Here is a 14,485-nt window from a genome sequence, read left to right as displayed (position 1 = left end):
ATAATGCAAACTAAAACTACATAATAATTCACAATCTTTAATTAGGGGTATAACATGGCATAAAATAATATCATAATTTTACATGGGGCACCTGATTTAAAATTTATAATTTAATGCAAACCGAGAGACATCCCAATTACATCTCACTTAGGACACATGATTCGAAGTCTCTTTTGTGCCAACAAATATCTCAGCATGTTTCTTTTTCAAGTACCCAACTATACCCCAAATCTACAATGTGGACATTGGGAAATTATGATTTAGAGTGTGAGTTGATAGAAAAATGGTGTTGTTTTATAATTATCAGCGCTTCCTTTATAGAAACTGATTGAATGGGAGGTGATGAAATTTGTCATGAGATTCATGATGCTGTGATCAGCAGTTTGTACATGTCTGCTTAAGTCAGACCAAACCCACAGGCCTCAGACAGGAAGTAGTGTCTTCCTGGTCAGTTAAGTTTGATTTTCATCTGCCTCCACTCTGGTTCTTGGATGAGCTCATGGCAGAGATCTCTTAATATCTGAATTATAGGTGAGTACATTTTTTGTTCCCACATCCTTGACTTAAAACACCTGTTCATTACTGTAAAATAATGTTGAATTAAACTTTTCAGTTTCTTTAAGACAAATAGGTCTCAGTTCCTGTTTAACATCTTTGCACATTTTTGATGACACAGATCTATTCAGAGACTTGCTACATCCCTATTTAATGCACTGTTTTCAAAGCTGTAGTTTTGGGTAATGGACCTGTTAAACTTTAAACTTAATCAAAAATTAAAGTAAAAGATTCTTTTCTGTCTCAATTCTGTATCATCCAAACAAGTCATAATACCTACCGGACCCACTCTGAGTCTTATTCTGAGTTTTCTTTTTCTAACTGTAACCAAATGTTTTCTAATGCACCACTTCTTGGGTTTCTTTCTACAATAATTTAAAGTCTCTTCTTATGAAGTAAAGTTTATTGAAATAGCGTGAGTAATTTAAAGAAATACATCCATTTCTCATATAATTTCAATTGAAAAAGTACAGGGTCTCTACAGTAGCCTTTAATGCTTGGATGAGAAGCGGTAACCAAAACGTTTGTTTGGACTAGTGCTTGCATTATATTCATATATTTCTTTTCTCTTTTTTTTAAACATAAAATTAACAAGTCACATTAGATAGTAACAGATATTAATAAAATATTAGATAAAGAATTCATTAATTTCAATGTTTTTTTCTTTATATTTACAATACAGCAAAAAATACAGTATAATTACTGACACAGTACACTGCACTTGCTCCCAATTTTGTTCCATTACATTTCTCGTGTCTGTGTTTACCAGATTATATGTGCAACTTATTTTCCCCATTCAACAGTAGCAGACTTTATGCTTTGATTAGATTTTTTTTAATGACAATTATATTTATATAGTACTATATTACATCAAAACTGTATGTCGTTAGCACAGAAAATAAAGAAACACAAAAAGTAAGTTTACAATCCCGTAAGGCAGTGAAAAACATCAGAATGAAACAAAAACAGAACAGAACAAAAAAACGTAAATAAAAAGGTTTTTGAATGTCCACAATCCCTGAATGGTAAATGGCCTGTATTTGTATAGCACTTCACTTAGTCCCTAAGGACCCCAAAGCGTTTTACACTACATTCAGTCATCCACCCATTCACACACACATTCACACACTGGTGATGTCAGCTACATTGTAGCCACAGACACCCTGGGGCGCACTGACAGAGGCGAAGCTGCCGGACACTGGCACCACCGGGCCCTCTTGACCACCACCAGTAGGCAACGGGTGAAGTGTCTTGCCCAAGGACACAACAACCGAGACTGTTGGAGCCGGGGCTCGAACCGGCAACTTTCTGATTACAAGACGAACTGCCAACTCTTGAGCCACGATCGCCCGAAAACAACTTGGAAGCATACTTTTTTCTGATTCTGGTAGCAGTTCAAAGATCTCAAGCTTATTAGTTTGTGAAGAGATTTTAGATCATCAGAGAAAAGTGAGGACAAACAACTATCCGTCATATTCATAAGAATGGTGGAATATAGAGTTATTCTTTATGACAGCACCAAGTCGGAGCATGTAAATGTTAAACAGTAATGGACCAAGGACAGACCCTTGAGGAACCCCTGAATAAAGTTTTATTTTTTCAAATCTAAAACTGATGACTGAAAAATAAACACTTCCACCCTTTGGATACGATGTGAGCCAATCACCACATAGAACCACTAGAAACCACGTAGAATCACTAGTGATCAATCTTTGCTCACTAGTGATTCTATGTGGTTTTTCTTGAAGTGGTGTGGTTACCTCACATATAAAGGAGGCAGGGAAAATGTCTGACTTTAGGAAGATGTTAAACTTCTTTTAGATCTTCAGATTATTATCAGTAGTATTAAAAGCAGTAGTAGTATTAATAGTTTATCAGGGATTAATCGATTATCAGTGAATAAAATAAAAGCAGAATTAGACTGGTTATTGTTTACCAGTTGGGAGATGTAGGATTGTCTGGCTGATTTGTTTTTCAGTGTTACAGCAGTAGATTTTTTTATAGACTATAAAATTGGTTTGTAAATTGTGGATTGCATTTATTAATAGATTTTTACAGGAGTGATGTGGTCAATAGTTTGATAAATTGCATGAAAGTTGTCCATCATTTAATCACATAATAACAGGACAAGTAATGTGCAATTTGAAAAAGGTTCACTATTTTCTTTCAAACAGCCATATCACAGTCTAACAGGAGGATATAAGATAAGATAAAACTTTATTAATCCCTCGGGTGGGTTCCTCTGGGAAATTCAGATATATAGTGCTTGTTATGGGTGGGATGGGGGGTTCATGAGGAGCAGCCCCAAAAGCAGACTTGGGAGAGAAAACGAAGTATAACAAAAGGCGAGCTCTTTATTTAAGGCTGATATCCAAGCAGAAAAACAAGGCAAGGCAAACTGAGGCAAAAGACTGAACTGAAACCTAAACTGGGATCAACTAAAGCTAAACATGTAAACTATGACATGAACATGAACATGGCCTGAACAGGATCATGCAAAACTATGACATGAGGTAAGCAAACAAGAGCATGACCATGATGTCATGATCCTGGGTCATTTGATCCACCGTTTTGAATTTTAATGTATTTTGACGTTTATGGTTTATTTTTAAGTTCTTCAGGTTATCTAAGTTCATTTCTATTATGCTTGGGTTGCCGTTATAGTTTGTTTTTTCTGAGATTCCCCTCGTGTCTTCACCCCTGTGATTATGTCTCAAGTCTGACAAGACAAATTACACAGAGGAGAAGAAAAGTCTAATAACTAAGGAGACATAGTAAACAAAGTAAAGTAAAATTTAGTAAAAATATAGTAAGACAGCAGGAATAACGTCAACACTTTATAATGTCAAAAACTTTATGTTAAAACGAGTGACTTATGACAAGGAAATCACAAAGGAAATACAGTGGTCTCTCGCTATATCGCGGTTCGCCCGCCTAGCTGTTTCGTGGATTCTTTTTGTGTGCAATTTTGCATGCTTTTTTTTGTACAGCACATTGTGTGCTGCGTCCTGATCGGCTGTACACCAAGCTAAGCACTAAGCTTGTCAAATTTACATAAATCTTCGATCGCTAGCAGTGTGACTCTGAAGTTCTGTACTGTATGTTTGTAGGTTTTCTCTCCAAGAAACACATCAATGTCGATGAAACTCTACTCCCATGTTCAGATCCTGAAAACAGGGTTTGATATTTGATTTCATTCTATAATACTAGACATATTGTTGTATGAAGGTTTGAACTTTGACAGTGTATAAAATAAAAGAGAAAAGTGTTAAAATGTTCATGCGTGTTTGAAAAAAGTGTATAAAGTGTGTAGTGAGGGGTTTTGCAGCCTTAAAACATATATAATAATTGTAAAAACAAAAGCTGGCTACTTTGTGGATTTCATTGCGGGTCATTTTTGGAACATAAGTCCCGCGATAAAAATGAGGGATCACTCTAATAAAAGTTTATGATGATCATAATTTTTCTGAACATCACAAAAATATATTTCATAACTTGTTAATAATCAATTATCATATGACCACAAAATATGATCACTAATAATATGCCAATAGCATCGGGTGATGACTATAGGTGTTAAGACTGAAATTAAAACGATGGAACAATAATTCATAATGCTGTGCTGTTGCCATTTTAAGGAAAAAAAAATTTTTTTAGACCAAAATGTCTTTTTAAACAGCTGTTTTTGTGTGGTTGTGTGTTTGTAAGAAAATCTGTTGTCACGGTTCTGGGTCAGTATTGACCCAGCATTCTGAGTTCTGGTCTATTTCTGAATGAACGTTTTGTTTCTCTGGTGTTTTGTTGATGATGATGATTATTATTGTTTGAGTTCTATGTGTTATATTCGGTATGCCTGCTTATGAGTCTACGTCTGTGTCTCTGTCTGTCGTGTGCTTCCTGTTTTATTTTGTAGGTCTGTGTCCCATGTCAGTGCGTTCAGCTTTGTGCTCTCCCTGTATCATCAGTGTAATCAGCGTCAGCCGTGTCTCCCAGCTGTTTCCTCTTCGCTCCGTTCACCTCTTGTATTTAGTGTCTGTGTCTTCCCCTACTCGGTGTCGCGTCGTTAACGTCTGTTCATCCTCTTACCTCCTCCATGCTGTGTGTTTGTCATGTTCCGGTTCTCCAGCACCACTGTTTGTAAGTTTTTGTTCAGTTTTGTGAGTCATAGTTTATAGTCATAGCTCATGGTTTTGAAGTCTAAGGTGTTGTCATTTAGACCCAGAGTGGCTGCTGTGTGAAGATGCACCTGATTCTCAGAGTCAGGTGCATGCTGAGCATGCTGAGTTAGACATTGTGTAAGCATTTGTAAGTTGATTCAGATTCTTTTTGAATGAAACTTTATTAGGTATTGTTTGTCTAAAAAAGAAACATTTGCTTAAAATGACCACAGCATACCATTATTATTATTGAGTCATTTAAATTTCCATCTCACTATATATACACACACACACACACACACACACACACACACACACACATATATATATATATATATATATATATATATATATATATATATATATATATCTCAAATCACTTTTATTGTCACATCACATGTGCAGGCACATTGGTACAGCACATTTGAGTGAAATTCTTGTGTGCGAGCTTCACAGGCAACAGAGTTGTGCATATGTATGTATGTGTGTATGTATATATATATACACATACACACACACACACACACACACACACACACACACACACACACACACACACAGAGAAAAAGAGAAACAAAGTAGAAGAACATATTGCAAATTGGTCTGAGTAGAGTGTGTCTGAGTGTGATGAGGGATAGTCAGACCATGGCTCAGACTGGTGGGTGGGATAGTGATTTAAGTGTACTAACTGTGTTTTTCCTCCATATATCAAATTAGTTTTCAGCCATGGGAGACTGGTCTTACCTGCTGACACTGCTACACAAGGTCCAATCTCATTCAACTATAGTGGGCAAGATCTGGATGAGCGTCCTCTTCCTGTTCCGGATCTTTGTCCTAGGTGCTGCTGCAGACAATGTTTGGGCAGATGAAGTGTCAGAGTTCTACTGTGACACTCAGGAACCAGGATGTGAACATGCTTGCTACAACTGGAAGTTTCCAATATCCTTTGTACATTACTGGGTCCTGCAGATCACCTTTGTGTCAACTCCTACCCTTGTCTTTCTGGGATATGCTGTACACATAATTCATAAAGAGAAAAAAATGATGGAACAGCTGCAGGATGGTGTTGATGGAATTAAATTAAAGAAACGTAAATATACGGATGATCGTGGAAAGGTGAAGTTAAAAGGGACACTCTTTTGCACGTATGTGACACAGCTCTTTTTAAAGATCTTCCTGGAAGTTGGATTTAGTGTGAGCCAGTTTTTTATCTTTGGTTCTCCATTCATTCACTTAAAGTTCCACTGTAAAATGTCTCCTTGCGCCGAAATGGCTGGTGCCCAGTGTATGGTCTCCCGTCCCACAGAGAAAACGATCTTTATCTTTTTTATGCTTGCAGTTTCAGGCATTTCAGTACTCCTGAATATAATGGAGATCATTTACTTGTGCTGTACAAGGAGAAGAGATAACAGGAAACAGTTTTTATGTGAACAGTATGAACTCAGTTCACAGTATCAGCCATTCAGTGGAGCTGGCCAAAACACAAATCGCCCTCATGGAGGAGTTCCATTGTTCACTCCGCCAGCTCGTGCTAAGACGGGACTCAGCGCTAATGAGAACCACAGTGATTCCATCGTTAAAGAGAAGGATACCTGACAGAAAGGATCTCTGAGTAATTATACATAATCATTTGACAGAATCTGCTCTTATTGAACTTTTTGTAACTAACTTTAAACATAAGAGCCTTGTATGATGATTAGCAATATGAATTATTTCTGTTATGCATTGTTCAGAAATCTGTTTTTTTAATCCACTTTAAAAATATTTAACAATCATTAATAAAAAACTGATTATCATTCCACACTCTTCTTTGTACATTGACACTGGGCAGGATAGCCTATATTCTTGAAAGAAGGAAAAAGAATGTGGCTTAATTGCACAAGGCTGCTGATGTTCACTCCTCAGAGTTCCAACTCGAAATAAGTTCCCGGCTGACTCTATATCCCTTTATACCCTTCCCTCTTTTCAAACTTGTATTAACCCTATCTGTGTAAACTCTTTTTAAGATTCCCTGCATATTTCAATTTAAACATCGTAAAATCTATTGTTTTTAATATGTAACACTTTTAACTGTATTTGTTTTGTGTAAAATATTTTTTGGTGTAAATAAAATGTTTTTAATATTGTACCATATTATAAGCCTTTTTGAATAGAGTGATGTTGATGGTTGTTTGTTGTTGGGTAAAGACCAGGCCCGGCTATTGCCGGAACCTGAATGCACGGTCCATCAAATGGGACTGGGAACGGTGCCCCCTGTTCAAAAAATTACCCTTAGCGGGTGTAGTGCACTGCCGTTGGGCCATCGCGACGTTTCGGCTGGGTGCAGCCTTCTTCAGGCTGGCCCAACGTCTTTCTGATTCTTTATGTTGCCACTCAGGGCCTTTTATACTGGGCTGTCTCCGCCCCTTTTGTTTCTTTTGAGATTTCTTTTTCTAAGCTTTTTCTGTTTCTCAGCTTTTACGTGATTCTCCCTTTGTCTGTCTTTCTTTACGTTTTGTCTTTCAACCTCAACCCTTTTGTTTACTTGTTTTTTTCTCTATGTTTTCTTCTTTTTGTTTACATGGCACCCCCTGCATTATAGACATCCCGTCCTGTGTTCTTTATATTCTCTTTAATGGCACCCCCTTCCTTTATATCCTTTCCATTTTTTCTGTTTGTGTCACTTATTCCTCCTTTGTTTGTCTTATCTTTCTTTGTGTCTTTAACGGGTTAGGGGTTAGGGTTAGGACATTGATTATGGCTCCGTCCCCCCTGGGGGGGACCGAAGAATGCACGGTCCTTCCCTCCTGGGCCCCTCCCCCCCCGGTTCCAAACAAACCAGTCCTGGTCTCGAGATTGGGGTCGATAAGTGTCGGGCCGCATACGGGAGCGACCCCTCCTCCCATAGCGGACCTGCTGCCACCCCTCATCAGACATGATGGAGGGCTAAATTAATTTTTTCAATATTTTTTTGTTGGTTTTTGCGTTTTTTACTTTTTTTTAGTTTTTTATTTTTTAGAAAAGGAGAAAACAAAAAACCAAAAAGGAGAATAAAACTCTTAAAAACTAAAAATGCCCTGAAAAGGGTTCAAAAAACTAAAAATGCCCTGAAAAGGGACCAAAAAAAATCAATCGTGTGCCACTGTGGCGACGTTTCGACCAATTGTGGTCTTCTTCAGGCCTGGGCACACTCAAAACTAAAATAAGCCCGCTGCAGAAAAAGCGACTGTCGTCGTCGAAGGGCAGCAAAAAAATGAGCCTGGCCTGCAGGCTCACCCCTTAAATAGGCTCTGGCTCCGCCCCAACGGCTTCTGAAATTTCAACAAAAAGAAAAAGAAAAAGAAAACCCCACAGTAAAAATGAATTTAAACGTTTTTTAACCCTTTCAATGAATTAAAACAACACCATATGAACTAACATGAACTAAATGGTGTGTATATACATAAAATAAAATAACTATTTACACAAAAGTTTTTAAACTCAACATTTACACATTCATGAAAAGTATTTATTTATTTATTTATTTATTTTTTGTTTTTTATTTTTTAGTTTCTTACATATTTATGTACATATGTCCTACCAAGTATTTAACAAAATAGTGGGGGATGGGGGAAAGGGGAAGGGGATGGGACTAGGGTTAGGAATAGGAGTAGGAATAGGGTTAGGGTTTGGGGAAAGAAAGGGGTCCCAGGCAGAAGTCTGGGTCCCCTGATGCACGCTCACTCGACTGGGGTAGGCACTGATGCCCCCGGATCAAAAAATTGCCCATCATTGGGTAGTAGTGGCCATTAGTTGTTCTATTGAGCCCGTCGCGACGTTTCGGCGTTACTTCGCCTTCATCAGGCTGGGCTCAATGAGGGTAGGGACTGGTTTGTCCTCTATTTATACTTTTCTCTTCTTAGCTTTTCTTTCTGACTTTTTTGTCTTACTTTTTTCTGTTTCTTCTTTACTTAGGTTTTTTCTTGGCTTTTTAATTTTTTCTGTACTTAGTTTTTTCTATTTTTCTCTCTGTCACTTTTTCTGTTTTTACGTGACTTTTCTCTTTTCCTCTCAACCCTACTTGGGGAGCTTTCTTACTCTCTCTCTTTTTTTCTCTTCTCAACCCTACTTGGGGAGCTTTCTTTCTATCCTTTTTCTTTATGGCACCCCCTATTCCTTAGTCCACTCTGTCTATCATCTTGTTTTTCTGGCACCCCCATCCTTAGTAACCACTCTATTTAGGCTTCTTTTTCTGTTTTTTGTTTTTCCATTTTTTTAGGCTTTTTTTCTGTTTTTTCTGGGGTTTGGGACAGGGAGGGGGGGGATAGGTTAAGGTTAGGGTAGGAGATGTGGGTAGGGGCATCACCCACCCCACCGGGACCTGGCTGGTAAGGGTTTGGGGAAAGAAAGGGGTCCCAGGCAGAAGTCTGGGTCCCCTGATGCACGCTCACTCGACTGGGGTAGGCACTGATGCCCCCGGATCAAAAAATTGCCCATCATTGGGTAGTAGTGGCCATTAGTTGTTCTATTGAGCCCGTCGCGACGTTTCGGCGTTACTTCGCCTTCATCAGGCTGGGCTCAATGAGGGTAGGGACTGGTTTGTCCTCTATTTATACTTTTCTCTTCTTAGCTTTTCTTTCTGACTTTTTTGTCTTACTTTTTTCTGTTTCTTCTTTACTTAGGTTTTTTCTTGGCTTTTTAATTTTTTCTGTACTTAGTTTTTTCTATTTTTCTCTCTGTCACTTTTTCTGTTTTTACGTGACTTTTCTCTTTTCCTCTCAACCCTACTTGGGGAGCTTAGGGGTTAGGGTTTGTGAGAGAAAACGCAATGATCCCTCCCCACTTCGTCCGACGACTGGGTGGTTGGATGGAGGGCCACTGGAAAGGCACGGGCCACCGCACATCATGCTCAGTCCCCATTTCCCTTCCCCGTCTCAGTCCTCCTCCTTCTGTCCTTGAGAAGTGACCAGCTTGCCCCCAGGAGGCCCTGAGACAGCACTTTTGGCCACTCCCCATGTATATGATGCCCTTCATTTACACACTTAACCTTATTGTTTAAATACTTTTCTTAGTCTGAATCCATGTTCTTTTCAATCCTTTATTATTTATTGTTACGTTTTCTTTTTATTTATTTTATTGTATTATCTTTTTATTGTCTCCTTAATTTGACATTATTGTGTATTTTAATTTTTTAAGGTAATATTTAAGGACACATCATCAGTAGTGGACCTTGGAATCATTGGGTGTTTCGGCCATTTATCACTAGACACCCTCTTCCAAGGAAGGCCCCGCCCAGGTTGATCAAGCCTTGGGGTGTGTCATCAACTAAATAAAATAACAGTAATTAATTAATGCCTTTCTGGGCTTTAATTTTTAAAGTTTCCAAGGGGTCAATGTTGTACCGTTAATTGTTGTTCACATTTAATGACATACTGTCTTGTTGAGTCACATTTCAAAGAGTTAATGAGGCCCTATTTGGGCTCATGAAAGTCTAACGTATATACGTGACTTTGAAAATTTGACTCATTAGTTCACAATTCAACTAAATAAAATAACAGTAATTAATTAATGCCTATCTGGGCTTTAATTTTTAAAGTTTCCAAGGGGCCAATTGGGCCCTGTCAAGTTCAGTCCAAATCCAACGAGGTGCTGTGATTTTGTAAAATCCTAACGATAGTCGTTTTATCTTCATTTCAATAAAACCATCCAAAATCAAGTATTCCTGTTGTACCGTTAATTGTTGTTCACATTTAATGACATACTGTCTTGTTGAGCCGCATTTTAAAGAGCTAACGAGGCCCTATTTGGGCTCATGGAAATCTAACGTATGTACGTGACTTTGAAAATTTTACTCATTAGCTCACAATTATTCGCTTTTAGCTTCTACAAAGTTAAAGTATTAATATCATCACATAGATGCTTCTCCTTCATACGTTTCCTATATTTGTTATCATGTATTCCCACTTACTTGTACCTTGTTCTTCAAATGAGGCTTCCTCCCTGCCTGACCTGTCTGCCATCTGCTCCCTGAGCTCCATGTGCTCTGCCTGGTCTGACTTCCTGGTTCCCATCATGCACTTGGTCAGTATCCAGGGCAACCACTTTTGTGTCCTTGAACTGCCATTTTGAAATCCGCCATCTTCTCTCCACGGTAACCATTTTGTTTATAATCGCCATCTTGGATCATTAGCTTTAGCCATAGTGCAATGTTAGCTTCCATATTAGCATCAACGAAATTCAATATAAAGTTGACTAGTCACATGTACATATTGTCCTCTATCATGTGTCACTGTCATATAATTGTTAGCATTAGCTTAGCATTAGCATTAGCCCTCCACCATTTTGTAACCAAGGGCGACTGTATTTGTTTACAACGAACCGCCATATTGGATCTGGATGAGTTCCTCCACCATCTTGGGTCTTCCATCTTCTTGTCACCAGGGGCAACCAGTCCATGTCCAGCTGGACCACCATTTTGGATCCTGATGAGCACTGGCAGCCATTTTGTTCCCACTGATTTAAAAAAAGAGGTGAGAAAGAGAGAGAGAGAGAGAGAAAGAGAGAGAGAGAGAGAGAGAAAGAAAAGAGAAGGAAGAGCCTATTTAATCCTATATTAATTTATTGTATTTTATTTTATTTTATTTCCTATATTATTCTATTTTATTTCTATATTATTAACTATTATCCATTATTGATATTATTATTATTTACTATTAGTATTATAGGTACTATTATTATTATTATTATTATAATCTACTATTAGTATTATTAGCACTATTATTATTATTATTTACTATTATTAGTATTATTATGTACTATTAGTATTATTTACTATTAGTATTGTCTACTATTATTTAATATTAGTATTATTAGTACTATTATATCATTATTATTATTATTATTATTACTATTCCTTCTCTTGAGAGGTGAGGAAGCGGGAGAGAGGGAGGGAGAGAGAGATAGAGAGAGAGAGAGAGAGAGAGAGAGAGAGAGAGAGAGAGGAGAAGGAAGAGCCAGGAGGGGTCCACCGGTCCGGCAGAGTTCCCTCCCCGCCGGATCGGGCTGTCACTCATTCCTCCCCTCGGACCCCAAGAGATGGATAGACAGAGGGGAGAGAAGAGTGATGAAACAGAACAAATTCATCTAAATTAAGTCCATCCTTGGTTAGGTTTAGGGTTAAAATCCCTGGTCAGGACATCCCACGGTTAGGGTTAGGATTGGATTTCTTGGCTAGGGTCCCCCACGGTTAGGTTAAGGGGTTGGAGTCCTGGGTAAGGATGTCCATCTCCGGTGTTGGCACTGTGATCAGCCTTCCAATTTTAACCAAAAAGTATACTTATCACTTCACGAACAATCGTTGATTGTATAAGGGCACAAGTAGGTACTTGGAGGGGGTCCGGACGAGGATCACTGGACTCTAGAGGGACCTGTATTCCGAAGGCACCGGCTGGTTAGGGTTTGTGAGAGAAAACGCAATGATCCCTCCCCACTTCGTCCGACGACTGGGTGGTTGGATGGAGGGCCACTGGAAAGGCACGGGCCACCGCACGTCATGCTCAGTCCCCATTTCCCTTCCCCGTCTCAGTCCTCCTCCTTCTGTCCTTGAGAAGTGACCAGCTTGCCCCCAGGAGGCCCTGAGACAGCACTTTTGGCCACTCCCCATGTATATGATGCCCTTCATTTACACACTTAACCTTATTGTTTAAATACTTTTCTTAGTCTGAATCCATGTTCTTTTCAATCCTTTATTATTTATTGTTACGTTTTCTTTTTATTTATTTTATTGTATTATCTTTTTATTGTCTCCTTAATTTGACATTATTGTGTATTTTAATTTTTTAAGGTAATATTTAAGGACACATCATCAGTAGTGGACCTTGGAATCATTGGGTGTTTCGGCCATTTATCACTAGACACCCTCTTCCAAGGAAGGCCCCGCCCAGGTTGATCAAGCCTTGGGGTGTGTCATCAACTAAATAAAATAACAGTAATTAATTAATGCCTTTCTGGGCTTTAATTTTTAAAGTTTCCAAGGGGTCAATGTTGTACCGTTAATTGTTGTTCACATTTAATGACATACTGTCTTGTTGAGTCACATTTCAAAGAGTTAATGAGGCCCTATTTGGGCTCATGAAAGTCTAACGTATATACGTGACTTTGAAAATTTGACTCATTAGTTCACAATTCAACTAAATAAAATAACAGTAATTAATTAATGCCTATCTGGGCTTTAATTTTTAAAGTTTCCAAGGGGCCAATTGGGCCCTGTCAAGTTCAGTCCAAATCCAACGAGGTGCTGTGATTTTGTAAAATCCTAACGATAGTCGTTTTATCTTCATTTCAATAAAACCATCCAAAATCAAGTATTCCTGTTGTACCGTTAATTGTTGTTCACATTTAATGACATACTGTCTTGTTGAGCCGCATTTTAAAGAGCTAACGAGGCCCTATTTGGGCTCATGGAAATCTAACGTATGTACGTGACTTTGAAAATTTTACTCATTAGCTCACAATTATTCGCTTTTAGCTTCTACAAAGTTAAAGTATTAATATCATCACATAGATGCTTCTCCTTCATACGTTTCCTATATTTGTTATCATGTATTCCCACTTACTTGTACCTTGTTCTTCAAATGAGGCTTCCTCCCTGCCTGACCTGTCTGCCATCTGCTCCCTGAGCTCCATGTGCTCTGCCTGGTCTGACTTCCTGGTTCCCATCATGCACTTGGTCAGTATCCAGGGCAACCACTTTTGTGTCCTTGAACTGCCATTTTGAAATCCGCCATCTTCTCTCCACGGTAACCATTTTGTTTATAATCGCCATCTTGGATCATTAGCTTTAGCCATAGTGCAATGTTAGCTTCCATATTAGCATCAACGAAATTCAATATAAAGTTGACTAGTCACATGTACATATTGTCCTCTATCATGTGTCACTGTCATATAATTGTTAGCATTAGCTTAGCATTAGCATTAGCCCTCCACCATTTTGTAACCAAGGGCGACTGTATTTGTTTACAACGAACCGCCATATTGGATCTGGATGAGTTCCTCCACCATCTTGGGTCTTCCATCTTCTTGTCACCAGGGGCAACCAGTCCATGTCCAGCTGGACCACCATTTTGGATCCTGATGAGCACTGGCAGCCATTTTGTTCCCACTGATTTAAAAAAAGAGGTGAGAAAGAGAGAGAGAGAGAGAGAAAAAGAGAGAGAGAGAGAGAGAGAAAGAAAAGAGAAGGAAGAGCCTATTTAATCCTATATTAATTTATTGTATTTTATTTTATTTTATTTCCTATATTATTCTATTTTATTTCTATATTATTAACTATTATCCATTATTGATATTATTATTATTTACTATTAGTATTATAGGTACTATTATTATTATTATTATTATAATCTACTATTAGTATTATTAGCACTATTATTATTATTATTTACTATTATTAGTATTATTATGTACTATTAGTATTATTTACTATTAGTATTGTCTACTATTATTTAATATTAGTATTATTAGTACTATTATATCATTATTATTATTATTATTATTACTATTCCTTCTCTTGAGAGGTGAGGAAGCGGGAGAGAGGGAGGGAGAGAGAGATAGAGAGAGAGAGAGAGAGAGAGAGAGAGAGAGAGAGGAGAAGGAAGAGCCAGGAGGGGTCCACCGGTCCGGCAGAGTTCCCTCCCCGCCGGATCGGGCTGTCACTCATTCCTCCCCTCGGCCCCCAAGAGATGGATAGACAGAGGGTTAGGGTTAGGGGTTAGGGTTAGGGGTTAGGGTTAGGGAAAATGAAGCTCCCCCCTGCA

The 14,485-nt window shown here is 38.4% G+C and overlaps 1 protein-coding gene across 2 annotated transcripts; it reads left to right on the top strand.

Moving 5' to 3' along the window:
* Positions 1-427: 427 nt before the first annotated feature.
* On the top strand, positions 428-6,840 carry LOC309715371 (gap junction Cx32.2 protein-like). 2 transcript variants are annotated; one of them, XM_082548433.1, is made up of 2 exons: positions 428-531; positions 5,430-6,840. In XM_082548433.1, the coding sequence occupies exon 2, from the start codon at positions 5,439-5,441 to the stop codon at positions 6,306-6,308; it is 870 nt and encodes a 289-aa protein (XP_082404559.1). In that variant the 5' UTR covers positions 428-531; positions 5,430-5,438; the 3' UTR covers positions 6,309-6,840. The 2 variants fall into 2 exon arrangements, with proteins under 2 accessions (XP_082404559.1, XP_082404558.1); XM_082548432.1 differs by lacking the exon at positions 428-531 and adding an exon at positions 546-4,692.
* The last annotated feature ends 7,645 nt before the right edge of the window (positions 6,841-14,485 follow it).

Source organism: Aulonocara stuartgranti, assembly GCF_965226115.1.
Source record: "Aulonocara stuartgranti genome assembly, chromosome: 10".
Lineage (NCBI taxonomy): Eukaryota > Metazoa > Chordata > Actinopteri > Cichliformes > Cichlidae > Aulonocara > Aulonocara stuartgranti.
The sequence above is the reverse complement of the archived record's forward strand: the minus strand, read 5'-3'. Positions and strand labels throughout refer to the sequence as shown.

Excerpts from the sequence above, each read along its gene's own strand:
- LOC309715371 (XM_082548432.1), top strand. The coding sequence starts at position 4,405 with ATGCCTGCTTATGAGTCTACGTCTGTGTCTCTGTCTGTCGTGTGCTTC. Across the intron at positions 4,693-5,429 it reads GTTCTCCAGCACCACTGTTT|TTTTCAGCCATGGGAGACTG; the intron begins GTAAGTTTTTGT and ends ATATCAAATTAG.